This window comes from Pteropus alecto, unplaced genomic scaffold (genome assembly GCF_000325575.1).
Source record: "Pteropus alecto unplaced genomic scaffold, ASM32557v1 scaffold78, whole genome shotgun sequence".
NCBI lineage: Eukaryota > Metazoa > Chordata > Mammalia > Chiroptera > Pteropodidae > Pteropus > Pteropus alecto.
In genome coordinates this window covers 11,336,963-11,357,030 of record NW_006443124.1, presented here as the reverse complement: position 1 = coordinate 11,357,030, position 20,068 = coordinate 11,336,963, and the positions used below count along the sequence as shown (strand labels likewise).

Here is a 20,068-nt window from a genome sequence, read left to right as displayed (position 1 = left end):
TTGAATCGTTGGGTTTTCATTTTTATTTGTCTCTAGGTATCTTTTGATTTCTTCCTTGATCTCATTAATAAACCATTCATTGTTTAGTAGCATGTTATTTAGCAACCAATATTTTGTGTATTTTCCAGGTTTTTTTTTTTAGTTGATGTCTAGTTTCATACCATTGTGATCAGAGAAGACGGTTGATATGATTTCAGTCTTCTTAAATTTATTGAGACTTGATTTGTGTTCAAAGACATGGTCTATCCTAGACAATATTTTATGTGCACTTGAGAAGAATGTATATTTTGTTGCTTTGGGGTAAAATGCTCTGAAAATATCTATTAAATCCATTTGGTCTAGTATGTCTTTTAGGCCCATTGTTTCTTTGTTGATTCTTTGCCTGGAAGATCTGTCCATTGATGTCAATAGGGTGTTAAGTCTCCTATTATGAGTGTCTTACTATTGATCTCTCCTTTTATGTCAGTCAATAATTGCTTTATGTATGCAGGTGCTCCTATGTTGGGTGTGTATATGTTTATTAGGGTTATGTACTCTTGATTTATCAATCTCTTTATCATTATGTAATGCCCTTTTTTGTCTCTTATTATAGCCTTTGTTTTAAAGTCTATTTTATCTGATATAAGTATCGTTACCTCAGCTTTTTTTCATTTCCATTTGCATGAAATATCTTTTTCCATTCCTTTACTTTCAGTCTGTGAGAGTCTTTTGATCTGAAGTGGGCCTCTTGTAGACAGCACATGCATGGGTCTTGTTTTTTTATCCATTTGATTACCCTATGTCTTTTCATTGGAGCATTTAATCCATTTACATGTAAAATGATTATTGATAGGTACATTGTTACTGCTATTTTATTATTCATATTTGTTATTTCTAGCTTCTTTTTTACCCCTTCTCTTTTTACAGAAGTCTTTTTTAATATTTCTTGTAATATTGGCTTGTTGGTGATGAATTCCTTAAGCTTTTTCCTGTCTGGGAAGCTTTTTATCTCACCTTTCATTTTAATTAAAAGCCTTGCTGGGTAGAGTATTTGTAATTGTAGATTTTTCAAATATTCCTTACCATTCCCTTCTGACCATTGAAAACTCAGCAGATATTCTTATGAGGGTACCTTTGTAAGTAACTAGCTTCCTTTCTCTTGCTGCTTTTAAGATTCTCTCTTTGTCTTTGACCTTTGGCATTTTAATTATAATGTGCCTTGGTGTAGGTCTGTTTGATTTCCTCTTGTTTGGGACTCTTTGTGCTTCCTGAACTTGTATGTCTAATTCCTTTGCCAGGTCAGGGAAGTTTTCTGTCATTATTTCTTCAAATAGATTCTCAATCCCTTGCTCTCTTTCTTCCTCTTCAGGTACTCCTATGATCCGGAAGTTGTTATGCTTCATGTTGTCCCAGAGGTCTCTTAAACTATCCTCAGTTTAAAATTCTTTTTTGTTTTTGTTGTTCTGATTGAGTGTATTCTGCTACCTTGTCTTCTAATTCACTGATTCGATCTTCTGCTCTGTCCAATCTATGTTGAATCCTTCTAGTGTATTCTTCATTTCAGTTATTGTATTCCTCATTTCTGTCTGGTTCTTTTTTACAGTTTCTATGTCTTTTTTTATGCTTACTATCTCTCTGTTGAGGTTATCATTGTGCTCATCTATTCTCCCCATATGTTCACTGAGCATCCTTACAACCATTACTTTGAACTCTGTCTCTGGTAGGTTGCTTGCCTCCATTTCATTTAGCTTATTTTCTATAGTTTTCTCCTGTTGTTTCATTTGTGGCATGTTTCTTTGTTTTCTCATTTTATTAGCCTCTCAGTGTTTGTTTCTATGTGTCAGGAATATTTGTTTCATCTCTCAGCCTTGGCCAGATGGCCTAATGTGGAAGGTGTCCTATGTGGCCCAGTGGCACACTCTCCTTGATCCCTTATGCCGGGGGCTCTGGACATGATCTTTGTGTGGGTTGTGTGTGATCTTCTGTTGTTACCAAGACCTTATTGTTGTTAGTAGATCAGTGGATGCGATTAATGCTCAGGCTGACTAATTGTGGGAATTGGCTGCCCTCACAGGTAAGAGTTGCTGTGTGGGGGCTGACCCCACTGAGTGGGATTTGCCTTAGCAGGCTTGTGTACTTGTTGCAACCGCCCTTTGTGTGTATCACTAATGGGACTAGTTGCTCCATTGTAGACTGGTGCCAGCCTCCAGATGCATGGTTTTGTGGCCCCTTGGGAGAGTCTCCTCCATAGGCCAAGGTCAGCCGCTGCTTTTGATTGCTTAGGGCTACTTGGTGGGAACTACAAAGCAATCTGCAGATGGTTGTTGCCTATGCTGGATCAGCTTCAATGTGGCTCCTTTATATTATCAGACGTAGGTGTTACTATCAGCTGGATTTCAGGTGATTCTCCATGTTGATTATTTTATATTTTGGTTGTAATTTCAGTGCAGACTGAAGAGTTGAGTGGTCTTAAGTTTTCTGGTGAATCAAATATCTTTAATCCTCACAAATCCTGGCTTCTGAGGTGAAGGTGGCCCCACTGGAGAAACCCTGTGAAGAAAACTATGCAACTCGGCTCCCTGCTCAGCCCCAAATTTTAGCAATTTAAAACAACAGACCTGTATTATCTCTCACAATTTCTGAGGATCAGGAACATGGGAGCCACTTAGCTGGGTGGTTCTGGCTCAGAGTCTCTCCTGAGGTTGCAGTTAAGCTGTTGGCTGGGGCTGCACTCATCTAAAGACTCAGCTGATGCTGAAGTGGCCACTGACAAGCTCTCTCACTTGACAGTCTTCATTGGCTGTTGGCAGGATTCTTCATTTCTTGCCATCGCCTGGCCCTCTTAAAGGACTGCTTACAACATGGCAGCTTGCTTCTCACAAAGAAAGAGAAAGAAAAAGAGAGAAGAGCGGGGAGGAGAGAGCAAGAAAGAAAGAATTCAAGATGGAAATCTTTTAAAATGTAATCACTGAAGTGATGAAACATTGCTTCTGCTATTGGTCACATAAACCACATGGTACAAAGTGGGAGAGACCTACACAGGGTATAACTACCAGGAGGCCGGGATCACTGTGTGCTATCTTGGAGAACTATTACCACATATACTAGAGTTTTAATCCATTTAATCGAGGGTTCTAACCCTGAATCTTTAACCTGCCATGTAAATTAGTTTTATTTTCTCTTATTTATAAAATAAGAACATCCTAATTCAAAATCTTGAGGGTTAAAAGGCCTCTGGATTTTCTCAGATTCAAAGTTCAATCTCTCTTTTAGAAGATTTAAACAATAATAACATTCAGATATGTAGTAATCATTGCCCCACCAAGAACTGGAAGACACCTTCCCAAGTTGTTCTTTGTTTTTTTGTACGTGGACAAGCCATCTATGACAAATGGTTTGTTTTCTTCTTAAGATCTGCATCTTTTTTAGTATCCCACTGAATTGTTTTCAAACCGTTTCAGGAGTGTTTTCTGATATTTCTCAAAATAAGATTTTTTTTTTTTTTACCTTGTTTGGTCTTGTTAAAGGAACTCAAAAAGGGTCTGGAGGCTTTGGCTAGAAATAAACTATAAAGATTAAATCAAAGTTCTTAGAGTTTTCAAATCGGAAAAATCTAGGAATGTCCTGAAAAAGAAAGAAAAGTTAAGAGTTCTTATAATAAAAGTCCATTCTTGAGAGTTATGGGGTTGGTCTAGGATTAGTCCGGGGCAGTTATCAGTCAGATGTCAGGGGATCAGGATAGTGGATGTCAAGTGGTCTGGTTCCATGAGTCCTCCAGGGCATAATCAGAGGGTTATCTGGAGGTGTGGTATACATCTAGATGTATATCCAGGCATTGATGCAGGACTGGAGAGTCCAAAGAGTTTAAGTTCCCTGGCTCGTTAGAATTGTTTCCTTGGGGCTCAGCCTACTCAATGTTACACAGCATAGCTACACAGCATGACTACAGTGACTCCATTTTATTTCTTCGCTCTGTTCCTCAGTCTGGACGCAGGTCTGCAGTCTTTTCGTTTATTTTGAAATATTAAAACAATTTTGAGAGGCGATACAAGAAACAAGTTTATCTTCAAGAAGCTTGGTTTTCCTTGTCAGTTAGTTCCAGAAAAGGATTGTTACTTGAGATAAGATGTTAGAAAGAATTAAGTACATTTCAGAAGGCATAGCAAACCATCTTCAGGAAGCAGGAATATTGTGTAAATGAAATGACCAATACCTGTGTTAACATTTTTATCCTAATTTTCTAAAAATCTATTATGCTTTACAGAAATGTTCATATTTCCTTGTGTAAAGCATGCTGGCAAGGTTAGCTTCCCATTCTCTTTATTTTCAATTTAGAATGTAATCACTATTGAAGTGTTTATCCAACAGATTACATTTAAAAGTGTGCGTTTAGTTCTCTTTCTGTCATTAAGCCACTATTATTGTGAAAAGGAACATGCTACAACGTCAAATTTAATCGCCTTAGAACAGTAGTGTGCAATAAGATAGCCACCAGCTACACCCGGCTACTAAGCACTTAAAGTGTGACTAATTCAAACTGAAATGTGCTATAAAGTAGGCACTGGTTTCTTAAAATTTAGTATTAAAAAAAAGAGGTAAGATCGATGATTTTTAAATGTAGAAATGTAAAATGTTTCAATAATTTCTATATTGATTACATGATGAAATAATGTTTCGGATATACTGAATTAAATATATTATCAAAATTAATTTCACCCATTTTTTTTACTTTTTTAATATGTAAGGTTGCCAGAAAAAATAGAGGACTCCCAGTTCCAGTTGAATTAAAAATTATTTATTTATCTGAAATTCAAATTTTAACTGGGTGTCCTGTATTTTTGTCATCTAAATCTGGTGACTTTATTACTATGGCTACTAGAAAGTTTTAAATTACAAAGGTATCTACGTCGTTGAACATTGAGGCTTTAGAACGGTGAGGCTTCAGTCGACTCCTGAGTTAACTTCTGCGCAGAAATAACTAATCTGGGGAGAATATTTAATCTTAAACTGGGATCGTCAATAATCTTGAGGTTAAATTTTCACATTTGTTTGAATACGTTAAAGGATAACAGGAAGGCTTCTTACAGAACAAAATACGGAAAGGCCATTTGGATTAGAATTAAAAGTCTTGGTTTCCTGCCTGTCCACTGGGGTAGCAAACGTTTCCGGTTTCAAAATAATCCCTGTTACTCGTTAATACGGACGGGCGATGTCGAGGGCAGCTAACTAGCAGTGAGACCCTGGGCCAGTCACAGTCCCCCTGCAGGCCTCGGCAAAACGTTGTAGGTGAGGGCGGCATTTTTAATACTGTACTTGAGCCTCGCGTGCCGATCGCTAACGAGTCTCCTGCACACACACACACACACACACACACACACACCCACTCCCGTCCCCCTCGGCTTCGCGCTGTGACAGCGAGCGCGGCTCAGATGCCGAGGTCACGAGTCGCGCTGCCTCCAAAAGCCGAGCCAGGGATCCTCCGGCTGTAACCTAGCGTCAGAGCCCCAGGTGCGCGCGGTGGCCGGGCCCGCCCACTCGCATCACGTGGGGCCCCAGCTCCGCCCCGGCGGCGCCACACAGCGGGCGGCGGGGAGGGTTTTGCGGCCCAAGCCCACAACCCTTTTCGGCCTCGCGCCCTATGTAAAGCTGGTGGCTGCAGCGGCAGGAGCTAGCGAGCCTGCTCGGTCGCCAGATAGGCCCCGCTCCGACCCTCGTTCTGTCGCGCGGTGGGGGACCGGCGCGCACGCGCACACTCCTGCGCGCCCCGCCCCCGCGCGCGCGCTGCCGCGTCCCTCGACCCCCGGCCGCGCGCCTCCGGGAACTGAGGGAGCATGCGAGACTACGACGAGGTGACCGCCTTCCTGGGCGAGTGGGGGCCCTTCCAGCGCCTCATCTTCTTCCTGCTCAGCGCCAGTATCATCCCCAATGGCTTCAATGGTATGTCAGTCGTGTTCCTTGCTGCGACCCCAGAGCACCGCTGCCGGGTGCCGGACACCGCGAACCTGAGCAGCGCGTGGCGCAACCACAGTATCCCGCTGCGGCTGCAGGACGGCCGCGAGGTGCCGCACAGCTGCCGGCGCTACCGGCTCGAGGCGATCGCCAACTTCTCGGCGCTCGGGCTGGAGCCGGGGCGCGACGTGGACCTGGAGCAGCTGGAGCAGGAGAGCTGTCTGGATGGCTGGGAGTTCAGCCAGGACGTCTATCTGTCCACCATCGTGACCGAGGTGGGTACCAGCCCCGAGCCCCGGCCAGGGACCGGGGTGTCGGGAGGACCTTCGCAATCTTTTAGCTCGAGCATTCCACCCTCCTACTACTACTCCCCGAAAGATGCGCGCTGATGCTGTCACTCCCTTTCCCTCAACACACTACACTCTGGTGATGGGCATTTATCCTTTAGCCAGATGGCTCGGGAACGTTTTGCACAGTGACTTCCAGTCAGAGCATGCCCTCTCACAGCATGGATGTCAGGCTGGCCACCTATCCTGATAGCCATCTTGGGGAGAGAGCCAAGAAGGCCCTAGCAGCCCATTTAGATACCGTAAGGCCCTGAGTGGTCAAAAACTTTAGTTGGGGTGAGAGTGTTGAATTGCAGAAGCCAGAACTTGGGCCAAGGGACTGACACCGTTTTTCTTCTAGCCACTTGGCATGTGTTCAGAGAAAAAGGAAATACTCCTTTTCCTTCCTGAACTTTTAAAATTAAGAGAATCATGTGTATAAAACTGTTTCTTGCCCCTTTTTCCAGTTATTCCTTCCCAACCCACCCTCACCTCAAAATGACAGTCTGATCACACACTAAAGAATTGTTTACCTTTTGCTCATGGTTAGTTACCAGCCTTTTAGGCTCCTCCACGCACCTGAAGATTCATTCAGGGCGACTTGTTGACCTGTAATATTATAGCTAAAGCATAAAACCTTAGTTCATAAGAAGTGGGGGAAAACTTTTCTCGTTCTCCAACCCCCTTGGATTTTTGTTTTGGGTGGCTTTGTCCCCTAGCGACCCCACAGTCATTAGAGCTGGATGTATGACATGTTACTGGATGTGCTTTGCATCTTACTCAGACACTGACACTAACTCACTGGAGTCTCAGTGGACCTGAGTGAGCAGGACAGTGAAAGAGCCCTCTTTGATAGGCACCAGGGTGCCCAATTTCACCAGGTGTCAAGATCAGAGATTTGCAGATTAGGGAAGGCTTTCTGGAAGAGGAGGAGGAGGAGGCCTCTCGGTGAGTCTGGGGTATTCAGCTCAGCAGATCCAAAGTCTAAAAGAGTAAAAAACAACCTAGCAGGAGGGCAGAGTTCACAGGGAGGAGAAGGGGAGCCCCCACTGGGATCTCTCAGCTAGTGACATCATTCTAGTGTCTTGAAGTGTTGACAAAAGAAGCATTGAATGGAGATCTGACTGTACATTGTAGCCTAAGAGTCCAGAGAATCAAAATTTCCAGTCATCACAAATCCTTGATCCTGGCCTCACAAGCAATGTCACCTTCCTGGAAGTCAGTGAGAGTTGTAAAAGCAGAGACTGTCCCTCCAGTTGCAGGCAGGGACTACAGAGGGAAGCCATACTGCATGACACAGGAGTTCCTTACAACTTCTGCTTCTGGCTATTCACGGAAGTGGGAGGCAGCAAAGTCAGAAGAAGCTCATGGTATCTCTGGATTTTAACATGACCCCTAGGGTCCCTCAGTGGCTTACTCTAGTCATCTGCTCTTATTTTGCTGCCCTCATCCTGCCTTCGGCTGAGAGCAGTGGTGGCACTGATGAGCTCACAAAGGCTGACTGCGCCGGAAGGGTCCTTAAGCTGTATTGCTGTCAATGTCAGCCTTTCCTTTTTTACATTTAGCCTACTTTTTTCACTGTCTTAGCAGTTTCATAAAAGCTGTGTGCCCTTTCACCTACTAACAGGTTGTCAGATCTTTGCTGGGACTACAGGTTAATACCTTTCTTAGACTTAGGGGATGCTGGAATGCCTGACTTGACATTCATGGTTGTTTGTTCCTCTCAGGTGAACCATCACTGTTGGAAGTTGTTGCATTAACATTCTGATGATTCTGTTTTTCTGAGGCCCATTTGTTTTCAACCCAGACCTGGCCTGCTAACCACTGCAGCTAGTCCCACACCTGCTGAATGTCCCCAGGCCTGCCCTCTGCCCCACATCATACGTGGAAGTGTTTATAAGTATACTGGTATGGGGTTCCTGGTTGTGTTTTTCAACAGATGAAAACCTCAGGTCGTCTTTGTCTTCGTTAAAGTTGAAATGTGTACACGTACTACTGAAGTTTGCGGTAGATTTAAATCGTTGCATCATCTCCCACAGGTCCTGACATGATGCTGGATTTAGAGAGGAGTACTCAGGAAATTTTTTGTTGAATGGATTAATGAATCATTTAAGAACTCTTCTCTAAAGTTTGAGAACTGAAGAAAAAAGGACAGTTTAATTCATAGAAGGGAAACTTGGGAGTGGTTGAAAACATTGGCTGAAATATTTTAAAGGAAATGTAATCCCCCACCCCCTCGGACTGGGGCTTGCTCATGTGTGGATCTCCGACAAAGTGTTGGGATTAGCAGAAAGGTGACACTACTTATGAGGTGAAAGAGGTTGTTCTCCTATGTTTCAGGACTAGTTTTGTGCTCCATGTGCTCCTAAGATGGCCTTTTCTCTGGTCCCCCAGTCATCCCTGGAGTTGGGAAATCAGCCATCTCACCTTGTGGTGTCAATCCAGAGTGCTTCTTGGCCCAGAACTGCCCCCTCCTTTGGGAACCTGGGTGATTTCTTAGGCTGCCTGGACCACTTGCTTTTTGGTGTCTCTATAGCCAAGCCTGCAGCCAGAAAGTTTCCTTTAGAAACTTCCAGCTCTTCTGGCACCCATGAGTTGAGGTCTCTTTAGTTAAGACCTGGCCATCCTCTGTGTCCCCTTGCCCCCTGCTCATCTCTGCTTTCCCAGAAGCCCCCTGCTTTAGACCTTGGCAGCACTCTGACTTACTCTCAGTTGTCCTAGAAAGCCTTTTTCTCTGGACTAGGTTTTTTGTTAGCCTTATCTCATGCATAGATAGTCTTGGAAGATAGGAGAGCCTCCATTGTTATCTATAAGCCCACATCACCTGAAGGAAAGGCCAGCTAGAGAGGTGGGCAGGGCTGAGTCTGGGGTCCAGACTGGACCCTAGTACTGGAGCTTTTACGTCACTGCTATGCCTTTGCTGACTTCTCTAACTCAAGGGAAGCACAGACCTTTATCCCTGCCTTTGCAGCTCAGGACAAGCCAGAGAAGCCACTTGCAGGGCCCCTGAAGCCCCCTGTGCAGGCACAATCATAGCAGACCTATCTGCCCATGAGTGGTCAGGTTGAGCCCTTCTCTAGGTGGCTGAGAACCCACACCCTGGGTCAAAGTTCTGACAGTTGACACAAGGAAGAGACTGAAGAAGCAAATAAAATCTGTTCGAAGTTCAGGGTTCATCTGGGCTTGGGGCAACGAACCCCAAATACCAAGCCCAAAAGGATACTGTGGTGGTGAAGGTTCACAGCCCTTTTATCCATCTGTTCACTTGCTCACTACCTATGTACCAAACAGCTACTGAGCCTTTCCTCTGCAGGGCACTGCCAGGCATTGTAGAGGATATTGTAGCAGATACGTCTCCTTGCCCTGACAGCACTGGGGCAAGGATCCACCATTAATTACAGCAGGAGGCAGGATGAAATGTGGGTCGTAATACATGGCATTCAGTAACAGATGGTGTTTACCAGTGTGCTTGACCATGGAAGCAGTCAGGCGAGGTACATCTCAAGGAGGAGTTTCTGCCCTATGGCCATAGACCCTATTTCTTTTCCCTTCCAGCTGACTTATGAGTAAGAACATTCAGTTCCAGAAAACTACGTCATCTCTCTACTTCCCATGACTGAGAAGCAGCACCAATTACGGACTGCATGCAAAAGACACACTTCTCTCTCTTAAAAATTTTGACATCTCTCTTAAAAATTTTGACAACTCTGTTGAGGTTTCAGTGACATAAAATAAACTGCATATAATGGAAGTGTGCAATTTGAAAAGCTTTCATGGGTATATATGTCCACAAGACCATCACCACTAGAGAAGCACATTTCTTACCAGGAAGGATGGCCAGTCTAGGCCCCTTGCCAGAGTTGCTCACAGCTCACCCAGCTGAGGGGTCATGATGCTAGACTCATGACCTGAATCTTAACCCCCACATTTAGTTTTAATATTGATACCTGTTATTATCAGCCAGTACAGACCATCCCACACACCAAGTGGAGGCATCGATGAGCTGGTCTGTAGCTGCTTTAGTCACAGCTGGGGAGCCAGGAGCTCATTGTTGGAACACTAGATTCCTTTGTAAACACAAGCCCAGAGTATATAGCCTGGACTCTAAGAGCTTTTCATCCCACTTCTCCTAAGAAGGATTCAGGCCAAGTCCTGGAGCCCACCGTAGTCCATCTGGTGGCTGATGGGGAAGTGGATAGTTTGGCTAGGTGGGACCTAGTCTATGCCTGCTCTTGTGTTCGTTTTTTGAGACCAACAAGAAGTATTAGCTCATGTTTGCTTTTGGGGGCCCAAAGCCAGGCCCTGAGAATTGTAAAGAATTTTCAGTGGTGGATAGAGAGCCCAGTTACTCCAGGGACTTACACACTTGCCTAAAGTAAGGACAAGTTGGAGCAAGTGGCAGAGGTGAGACTGCGGGAGCTGGAGACATGGTCCGGGAACCTATTCCAAGATGAGCACTGTAGTCACCTTGTCTCCTGCAGAGCATAGCCTGACCTGGTTTCAGGGAGCACTTGGCCTTGGCAGCCCACATTTTTCTAGAAGCCTATATTGGGAGACTTGACTTAGGGTTGGGGGGCCTATCACCCCAGAACTCCCTGCAAAAGCTTCTGTAGATTTCTAGTCTAGCTCAGCTATCTCAATCCCCAACCTTAGAGAGAGCTACTGACTATTCATTTTTTTATCTCTTGGCTACAAAAGTCATGCTTGCTAGCTGAGAATAGATCCCATCATGTTCAAAAGCGACAATAACTGTAAGCTGGCCTCTGAAGCTGTGCCTAACATACTGCCTGATACTCAGGCCAGCATCCATCACCTGATCCCCCAGCTCTGACTCCCCTGCCACTCCCATCCTCACTTTAACAGCTATGTCTGGACGGGGGCTGCCCTAGGAGTGCCCGCCATTCTAAGAGAAACGGTGTCTAGGTGCTGGAACCACTGAGGCTGTGGAGGCGGGAAGGCTGCCGTGGCTGGATCTTTCAGGCCTTGGTGCTCTGAAATTCCGGCCTCCTGCTAGTCTGGACTTCCTCTAGATGAAGGAGTTGGAGACTCCAGACTCTTCCCTAGGGTGGGGACTGCCACTCCATGCTCAGCCCAAGGGCTGCCCTCTGACCCCTGTGAGGTGTCCAGAAGCAATGCACACAGAAGCAGGGCAGAGAAACAGGCTTATTTTTCCCTCTGTCACTAGCCTGGAAGAGATGCTTTGTTCTTGGAAGCCACACATTCCCCCTCCTCCCCTGCCTCTGTGTGTTACTGGGGAGCCCACAGACTCCCTGGAGGGCAGGCCAGCAGCCTGGCGCCAGGCAAGCGAAGGTCTGAATTTTCTGGAGGGCGGTGTTCTTGCTTACTGCAGAGCGCCATCTTCCTGCTCTGGGAAACATTTTTCTGGGAACCAACAAGCTTCCTGTTTTGGCTTTTCTTCCTGCTTTTGGCTCCTTGTTAGTCTGGGGCAACCTCGCATCTGAGTGTTCAGCTGCTTCCCCGTGCCCGCAGACCTTTTCATGGTGACTAGGCATGGGGTGCTGGGAAACTCGAGCAGTGTAACCTATTCCCTACCCCCACTCCCATTTTACAGATGAGGAAATTAAGGCACAATGTAGAAGGAGAGGGGGTGGTGGTTCTTATTTGAGGTTGGATAACCAGTTAACCATAGAATAGAAACTGAGCCCCAGTTTCTTGACTCCCAGCTCGGAGCTCTTGGCTGTAATTGGGCCTCGTGTTTATAGTGCAGCATCAGGGAGCCCAGCTCTAAATGACACCGAAAGGACCCAGAGGTGGGGGCCTGAGCAGAGCTGAAAGAGCAAATCTAGATGGTGCATCCCAGGCCCTCCGGCCTGGTTCCTAGCTGGATGCCTTAACCCTTAGAGCCCCAGAACCCTGCTCCAGAGCCTCTCCTGTGCCATTCCTGCCAGTGGCCCTGCCGCATCTGCAGCCTTGGGCTTTGCCCAGATTTTTCAAAGTGACCATGAGAGGCCTCGCCTTCTGAGTTGGAACATGGGCAGAAGACTTGCTCCCTGCCTCTCTCCTCCTCAAATTGGAAGCAAAATAATGGGGCCAAAAGCTATGAAAAACCAGCTGGGGAGGGAGCTCACTGATCCTGCGAGGGGAACCTGCTCTCTGCCTGGCTACCCAGAGGAGCCATCGTCATCTCAAGTGAGCTACCACACCCACGCGTCATGAAAACAGAGCATGCAGGGATGCAGGATGTTCCGATTGCATTTTCCAAGAAGTCTTAAGTTTAAAATGTTTTTTAAAATAATACATCCCTTTGCTCCTCTTACAGTGGGACCTGGTGTGTGCGGATGACTGGAAGGCCCCGCTCACGATCTCCTTGTTTTTTGTTGGTGTGCTGCTGGGCTCCTTCATTTCGGGGCAGCTCTCAGACAGGTAAGGTGGGTGTCTGTCTCCTGCAACTGCAGGGGACACCAGCACCAAGCAAGGAGCATGTGCGTGCCTAGCCCTTGACTTCAAAGGATAGTGTTCTTTCAGCCCAGAGGCCGGAGCAGAAGAGCAGGCGGCTTAGCAGATGACTATATGGAGTTTGGGCTTTCATCACAGAGCTGTGGGGCGCTATTAAGAGTTTTTAAAGCAGAAGTGTGACAAAATCAGATTTGCATTTGTTAAAAGATTATTTGATAACTTCATGGAGAAAGGATTGAAAGGAAGCTAGGTTTGTGGAGAGACCAATTAAGAAGCCATCACAATAATTTATGCAGGATGTAAGTGATGGTGGCTGGGACGAGCCTGGCTGGTAGAGTGGAGAGGAGTGGTAGGAGCTGAAACCAACAAGACTTGGCTATGGATTGGACAGGGGAAGTGAGATAGGAACATTTCTGACCTGCACAGCCAGGTAGACAACACCCTTCTCTAAACAAAGAACTCTGGGTCTACAGCCATGCCACCCTGAGCAAGCCCAATCCCACCTGATCTCAGAAGCTAAGGAGGGTCGGGCCTGGTTAATACTTGGATGGGAGACCACATAGGAAGACCAGGTGCTGTAGGCGTAAAAAAATAAATAAAAAATAAGGAATTGTAAGCTGACAAGATCCTTGCAACCTGTGAGGTCAACCAAGTGTTGCCTCACATAAATAAATAAATAAATAAATAAATAAATAAATAAATAAATAAATAATCAGTCAATCAATCAGTCAATCAATAAGACAACTCTGGAAGAGGACTGTGTTTGTAGGAGAAGCTGGTGAGTTCAGTTTGAACATCCTGAACCTGGGGTGCCTCAGACTTCTAAGTGGAGGAATTGAATATGCAGTTGGATGTATGGATGTAGTGCTCCATGACAGATTTGGGCTGGAGAAACACAATTGGGAATCGTCAGCTCATAGACGCTCATCACAGTCCCAAACATGGTGAGATGGCCCGGGAAGAGTATAGAGTAAGGCGGGAAGTGCCCAGGACTGAGCTTAGAGGCCCTCCAAGTGCCATGGTGAGAGATCCCCTCAGAGTTGAGTGGCAGCTGAGACTCAGAGGAATTACTTTGATGTAAAGAACAAGGAGGAGGTACCCCAAGTTCAGAGTTGAAACTCAGGGTCAGCTGTGTCATAGGTGAGGTAGGTCTTCGTGGGCTAGCCTTAGAAGCCAGTTACTGTGTTAACAGCATGATTACCTGAGGAAAGAGTTTAAGTTCCAAAAGATCTGCTCCCAGGGAAACAGAAACAAAATTAATGAGTACGTTAAGGACCATCGTAGTCCTCAGAATGGCTAGTGCAGCATTTTTCAAAACTTTAAAAAATTTTTGTTAGCAGGCTTTTTCTTTTAAGTAAGATCATTTGAGTCCAATAAATCAAGGGTCCCCAGCCCCTGGGCCATGGACCGTTACCAGACTGTGGCTTGTTGGGGACCGGGCCGCACAGCAGGAAGTGAGCAGCAAGCCAGCAAATGAATGAAGCTTCATGTGTATTTGCAGCCACTCCCCAGCGCTAGCATCACTGCCTCAGCTCCATCTCAGATCATCAAGCATTAAGTTCTCATAGGAGCACTGGTCCCTGGTGCCACAAAGATTGGGGACCGCTGCAGTAAATTAAATAGCTAAAAGTGTGACTGTTCTGGCTGTAGTCCCTGCCTGCAGCTCCCAATGCCACCCCTCAAGCTCGTCTGCACTCCCATGGGAGGCCCAGGGCTCTGTGGGGCAGACAGGCTCTCATCTCATTACGTCTAAGTAATCAGGTTCAAAAACCTACCTAAGCTAAACGCTACCTAAGAGCAATGGATTCATGCCCTCAATTTGTCTAGGGTACCAACAGTAACTTTTTATATAGGACAAAGGTTTAACCTTTCTAGGATATGAATAAAGCTGAAATTCAAGCGCAATAAAATAATCTTGGATTGTCAAAGCCTTTTATCTGACATTGTTGAGTTACCTTTATGTGCATGAATTACGAGAGAGGCACAACCCTGGGAAGAAGTAGACTGATATTTTCCGGTTTTGTGGGCACGTGTGTGTTTTACATTTTGTTGACAGACTTTAAAAGTGAGTGTTGCTGGGCCTAACCCCAGATTGCCAAGGAATGGTACTATGTAAGAGTTCCCCGGGTCTTTCTCTTTCCCACCACCTCAGGGAGTCCTTGGGCAGGGAAAGTGGGGGTAGAGGTTACAGCCGTCTGCCTGCAGTGAGGGGCCACCCTTGGATGGCATGTAGGCTGCTCTGTAACAAGAAAGTGCAGGGGCAGGCGGAGGCTCCTTCTAGACCAGTTTCTCAGCCTTGGCACTATCGACATTTTGAGCCAGAAGATTCTTTGTTTTTTTGCGGAGGGGCTATCCTGGGCATTTTAGGGTGTCTAGAACATCTCTGGCCTCTGCCTACTAGATGCCAGTAGCACCAAAAAAGAAAAAGAAAAGGAAAACAAACAAACAAACATGTTGCAGTGTGTAGAAGCACTAAACTCTAGCATGGCTGCAAGGCCTGTGTAGTGTGGCTCCTGCCCAGCTCTGCAGCCTTCTAGTGACCAACTGATGCCAGCCATGCTCATCATACCCCTCCAGCCACAGTCATGTGTGCTCCTCTCAGTCTGACACTTTCCCCACCCTGCCCTCTCACCTTCCGCGACCGCGTAGGCTAACTCGGGACCCTGGTTTATATTGCCCTGCTGCCTCGTGCCCTGCCGTCACGATACCTCTCAGAAGTTGTTCTCATGTGATTCATGTCGGTCTCCCCACTATACTGTGCATGTCATTGAAAGCTTGGTCCCTATCCCTACACCCCCTTGTCAACAACTGCTTTTCTTTTGGGCCTCATCTCTGCGCTGTCTTTAAAACCAAACTGACCAAAACCCCAGCATTTTAAATAATTTTTAAATGAACACAAATACAGAAAACTACATAGAACAAATGTGTGGCTTGATGAATTATTCCAGGGAAATAACTTCATAACTACCAAATCAAGAAATAGAGCTTTGCTAGCCACCAAGAAGCCCTGTCTTTGTGTCCTTCCCCCATAAGTAACCTGACGTTTATAATAATCACTTCTTTGTGGGTTTTTGTAGTTTTATCATCCAAATATGCATCCTTAAACACAAAAATTGGTATGTTTTAGTCTACTATAATCTAGGGACTCTCCCTCCATCCCTTTCTTTGCCTTACAGTTGATTTCTTGAAATATCTTGGGCTCTTCCACCTGTAGAATTTCCCAGACTGGGTTTGGCTAATCACGTATTCATGGTGCAGTTCAGCATGTTCCTCTTTTCTCTGCATTTCTTGCAATTGACAGCTGGATCTAGAGGTTTGATCAGATTCAGGTTCAGTCCCTTTTAAGACTATAAGAGTCATGCAATGTTCAGTTGTCTCTTTTTATTATGTTAGTAGTTATTGAGATATAATGCCCATATCTGTTCATTCATTGGGGGTTGTACAATGGTGATATTCTAATTTGATCACTTCTTTTTCATTTAATAGTTGGCATACTTTTATAAAATGATACTTCCTCTCATCTATGATGGGTTACTGTTCACACAGATTACATAGGAAAGTCAGGACAACTATTCCTTTCACTTTATTTACCAGTTTTCATTTATAATGAATTGTTTCTTCATCACCCTCCAAAGTACACCAGTTCTTTTTTTAAAAAAATACATTATGAATGTATGGATTTACACATAATAAATGTGTTGCAGTCCATTGCAAGTGTCATCATAACTGTGGCACTGCCTTATGGGCAACCCTGGTGCCTAGGCTGCACATTGATCCTGAGGAGTGTGTGTGAGTGTGCATGTTGCGGGGGAGGGGGGTGACAGCATAGGAGCTGAGAGACTGGGACTGTCCCTGCACCAGGTGTCCTGCCCGCTCTGTCCATGACCCCTCCCTAAATGGCTCTGGGGAAAGCCCCTCTTGGTGGAGCCCATTCTTGCAGCCTTCTCCCAGCTACTTCTGTCACTCCCTTTTCCTTCCCAGGTTTGGTCGGAAGAACGTGCTGTTCGTGACCATGGGCATGCAGACAGGCTTCAGCTTCCTGCAGGTCTTCTCCAAGAACTTCGAGATGTTTACCGTGCTGTTTGTCCTTGTAGGCATGGGTCAGATCTCCAACTACGTGGCAGCATTTGTCCTGGGTATGGCCATCAAGTTGGAGTTGAGTACTTGATCCTGTGTTTCACCATCATCTAACTACCCGCCTTCAAGGAGAAGTGGTCTGTAGTAAAACCAGCAAGGGCTTCTTGGAGAACCCAGTTTGTAGGCAGGGTAACTGAGTCCACCAGGTGCCCAGCCTTGGGTCCCCAACAGTACAGTAGCCTGATTGCTGCATCAAAGTTCTCTTCTGGCCTCTGAGATGTGGCACCTTGGTCTCATTAGTACTTTATGGCCGTTTACTAGAACTCACCCAAGATCATTCCTCAAAAAAAGGCCTGCCACTGCCCAGGGCCAAGATAGCTAAGGGAAGAGAGAGATGTGATATGAGTAACAGGGCCAAGATTGGCAGGCTTGCCAAGGAAGAAAATCGCCTTTTCTGCAAAACACTGTGGCCAGTGAAGTCGACACTGGCAGGAACAAAGTGATAGGAATGGGCTTTGGTCACATGACCTTTGGAGTTTTCACTCAGATCACACTGCAAGGCTTCAGCCCATTCTCACTGAAAAGTTGCCAATTTCACTGTTTAGAGGACTCTAACTCTAGCTTATTGGGTTTTGGCTTCCTTTGGCTGTATTACTGAAAGGATTATTTCTCTCTTCACTTTTAACAGGATATTTTTTCCTTAGAGGATAACAGCTAGCATGTGCAGCCTCAGTAATGATTTCCCCTTTAATCAGTTCTTCCTCACATGAGGATTAAATTTTGAGGCCTAACATGGCATCTTTAGCACATGGCTTCGGGAAGTGATGAAATTTTTATGGGAGGACTGTCACTGAGGGGCCTGAGAGGCCACAATGAGGCACCTCCAGCAGATGGTCAGACTAACCTGAAGGGAGGGCTTCCCCGCTTTGTGATGCTGCCCTCAAATCAGAATCCCGTCCCTTCCCAGGGCTTGGAAAGTTAAGGATTCTGGCTGCTCTCTTGTCTTTATATTGAAAATTACACAAGAGAAGATTAAGAAGGAAATAACCTAAATTAAAATGTTAACATGACTCCTCCCTTGTTTTGAACAGGAACAGAAATTCTTGGCAAGTCAGTTCGTATTATATTCTCCACGTTAGGAGTGTGCATATTTTATGCATTCGGCTACATGCTGCTGCCACTGTTTGCTTACTTCATCAGAGACTGGCGGATGCTGCTGTTGGCGCTGACGGTGCCGGGGGTGCTGTGTGTGGTGCTCTGGTGGTGAGTGTGTGGCCCTGTGACCAGAGGTGGCCACCAGCAGGATGTCTTCTGTCTGGCTTTCACTAGGGGGCAGCAGCAACCCACAAACCCGTTTGGGCTCCCAGAGACAGGAAGTATACATTATTTATAAGTTGTTTCAGAACGTTTTCTCCACACAGTAAAAAGCCAAAAACAAAAGAGTCCTAAGACATCAACAGACTTGTTCTCAGTCCCGTGCTTGGTCAGTTGGAGTTCAGGGAGAGAAGAAGCAGTAACTGCAAGATGATACGGTCCTCCATGGCCTCGAGGAAGTTATCAGACCACAGGACAAGACAGCTTAGGCCCTGTTTCTGGCTGCATGTTGCCGAGGATTCATGCCACAGGCACTGGGAGTGGAGGGAGCGCAGTGGAAGCAAGAGTCCTCAGGGTGTCTACACGGAGGAAGCCAGGCTCCATCTCAGCCTCCAAGACAGAGGAGTTGGACAGGCAGAGAGGAGGCCATTCCATACCAAAAGAGGGAAGACAGCAGAGGGGCAGAGGTGGGAATCACCCCTTGCAGGTGGGGATGTTGAGAACACTGCCCCCATGTGTAGCTGAGAACATTCCAGAGCATAATGGGGGAAGATACTGAGCACAGGGTGCGTCCTGGTCATGACCAAGGGTAGGTGCTCCTGGTGTGGTAGAAAATAAGATTTATAAAGTCTCAAAGCACCTAGGTGCCTTGATAAGCCAGATAGAAAGTCTGACAAGTCAATAAGATGAATCAGTGGGGGATGAGGCAAAAGCAGAGGCTAAGAGGCCAGTGCAGAAGCTTCTGTGGATGCCAGAGACAAGCACGGGATTATAGCCAACCTAGGGTCTGGGCTGGGCTGAGCCCAAGCAGAAGCCTGGCTTCAGGAGCCCATTTTCGCCAGTCTCCTTAGTGTCCAGCAGGTGGCACTACGGAATGCAGGTCCAGGATGCTGTGGGACAGCTGAAATGGAGGTGGCCAGCCAGTGCAGGAATCCCAGTGTGCAGGGCCCCCCCACGTTTTGTGCACTCTCGTGTACTCAGAGGCTCACTCTTCAGGTGATTACTAATTGTGGTATTGACCATCTCTTTGCTTCTGGCTTGGAAACCAAACATTCTCCAAACCCAGCTCTGGTTCCGAAACCCCATTTCCCACCTCCACTTATGCTGCACCTGGTCTATCAGGCAGGAGAGCCTCAGCTAGAGTGCCCCTTATCCTGCAGGTTCATCCCTGAGTCCCCCCGATGGCTCATCTCTCAGGGACGATTTGAAGAGGCAGAGGCGATCATCCACAGGGCTGCCAAAATCAACAGAATTGTTGCACCCTCCAACATCTTTGAACCAAGTGAGGTAGGCACGGCATGGGAGCTGGTGGGAGGGTCTCGGTGGCCATGATTTGAGGGCAGCATCACAAAGGGGGGAAGCCCTCCCTTCACACAGGAGCCCCGCCCTCTCCCTGAGCTTGCCCTAGCCGCCCCCTGTTAAAATTCTGAAGCTGCTCAGAAGGTGCCAACTGCCTCAATGTCTTCACTCTTCCCGTGGATTTTAGGTTTTCATACTATATGTACTTCTTTTCTAGGCCATCATGTGGTCTGACCATTACTTTTAATAATAGACACTCTTGCGAGTACTAGGCCTTTCACAGAGTTGGCGTTTTGGGGAATCATTGTTCCTTACACCTTAGATAGTTTCTCATCCTAAAAAAATAATGTAGTACATAAACTATGAAGCAAAAATAGATTTGGAGTTAGAAATGTTCAGTCTCCTTCCACCCATCAGTGATTGGTTGTTGTGTGATCCTGCAGTCAGGTCCCTTTTGATACCCACCCCTTTGCTCTACTCCGCCCCTCCCTGCAGACCCTACTCTCAGAGCATGAGTAATTTCCTGGCTCTGCCCGATTCCTGGGTCTCTCTTCCCCTTCCTGTTCTCTCTCCTTCCACCCTCTCTGCAGCAGGTGGTTGTCTTCATGACAATAAGAAGAAGTTAGACATTGTAATTGCTGGCCGATAGGGTTCTGGAACATGCATCTGATCTGATGGGAAGGCAGGGAGCTGGCTTTGAGAACAGC

At 46.2% G+C, this 20,068-nt stretch overlaps 1 protein-coding gene and 1 pseudogene across 2 annotated transcripts in view; both read left to right on the top strand.

The window, feature by feature from the left end:
* Positions 1-5,548: 5,548 nt before the first annotated feature.
* Positions 5,549-20,068, top strand: part of SLC22A5 (solute carrier family 22 member 5) — a 21,910-nt gene continuing 7,390 nt past the window's right edge. The window contains exons 1-5 of one of the 2 annotated variants that reach the window (XM_015598170.2): positions 5,549-6,203; positions 12,535-12,638; positions 16,766-16,827; positions 17,840-18,011; positions 19,223-19,349. In XM_015598170.2, coding sequence (XP_015453656.1) covers positions 5,811-6,203; positions 12,535-12,638; positions 16,766-16,827; positions 17,840-18,011; positions 19,223-19,349 — 858 coding nt within the window. In that variant the 5' untranslated portion in view covers positions 5,549-5,810. Of the gene's footprint in view, positions 6,204-12,534; positions 12,639-16,652; positions 16,828-17,839; positions 18,012-19,222; positions 19,350-20,068 lie in introns of both variants that reach the window. The other variant, XM_006923154.3, reaches the window with a different exon arrangement.
* Positions 13,137-13,255, top strand: LOC112472005 (annotated as a pseudogene).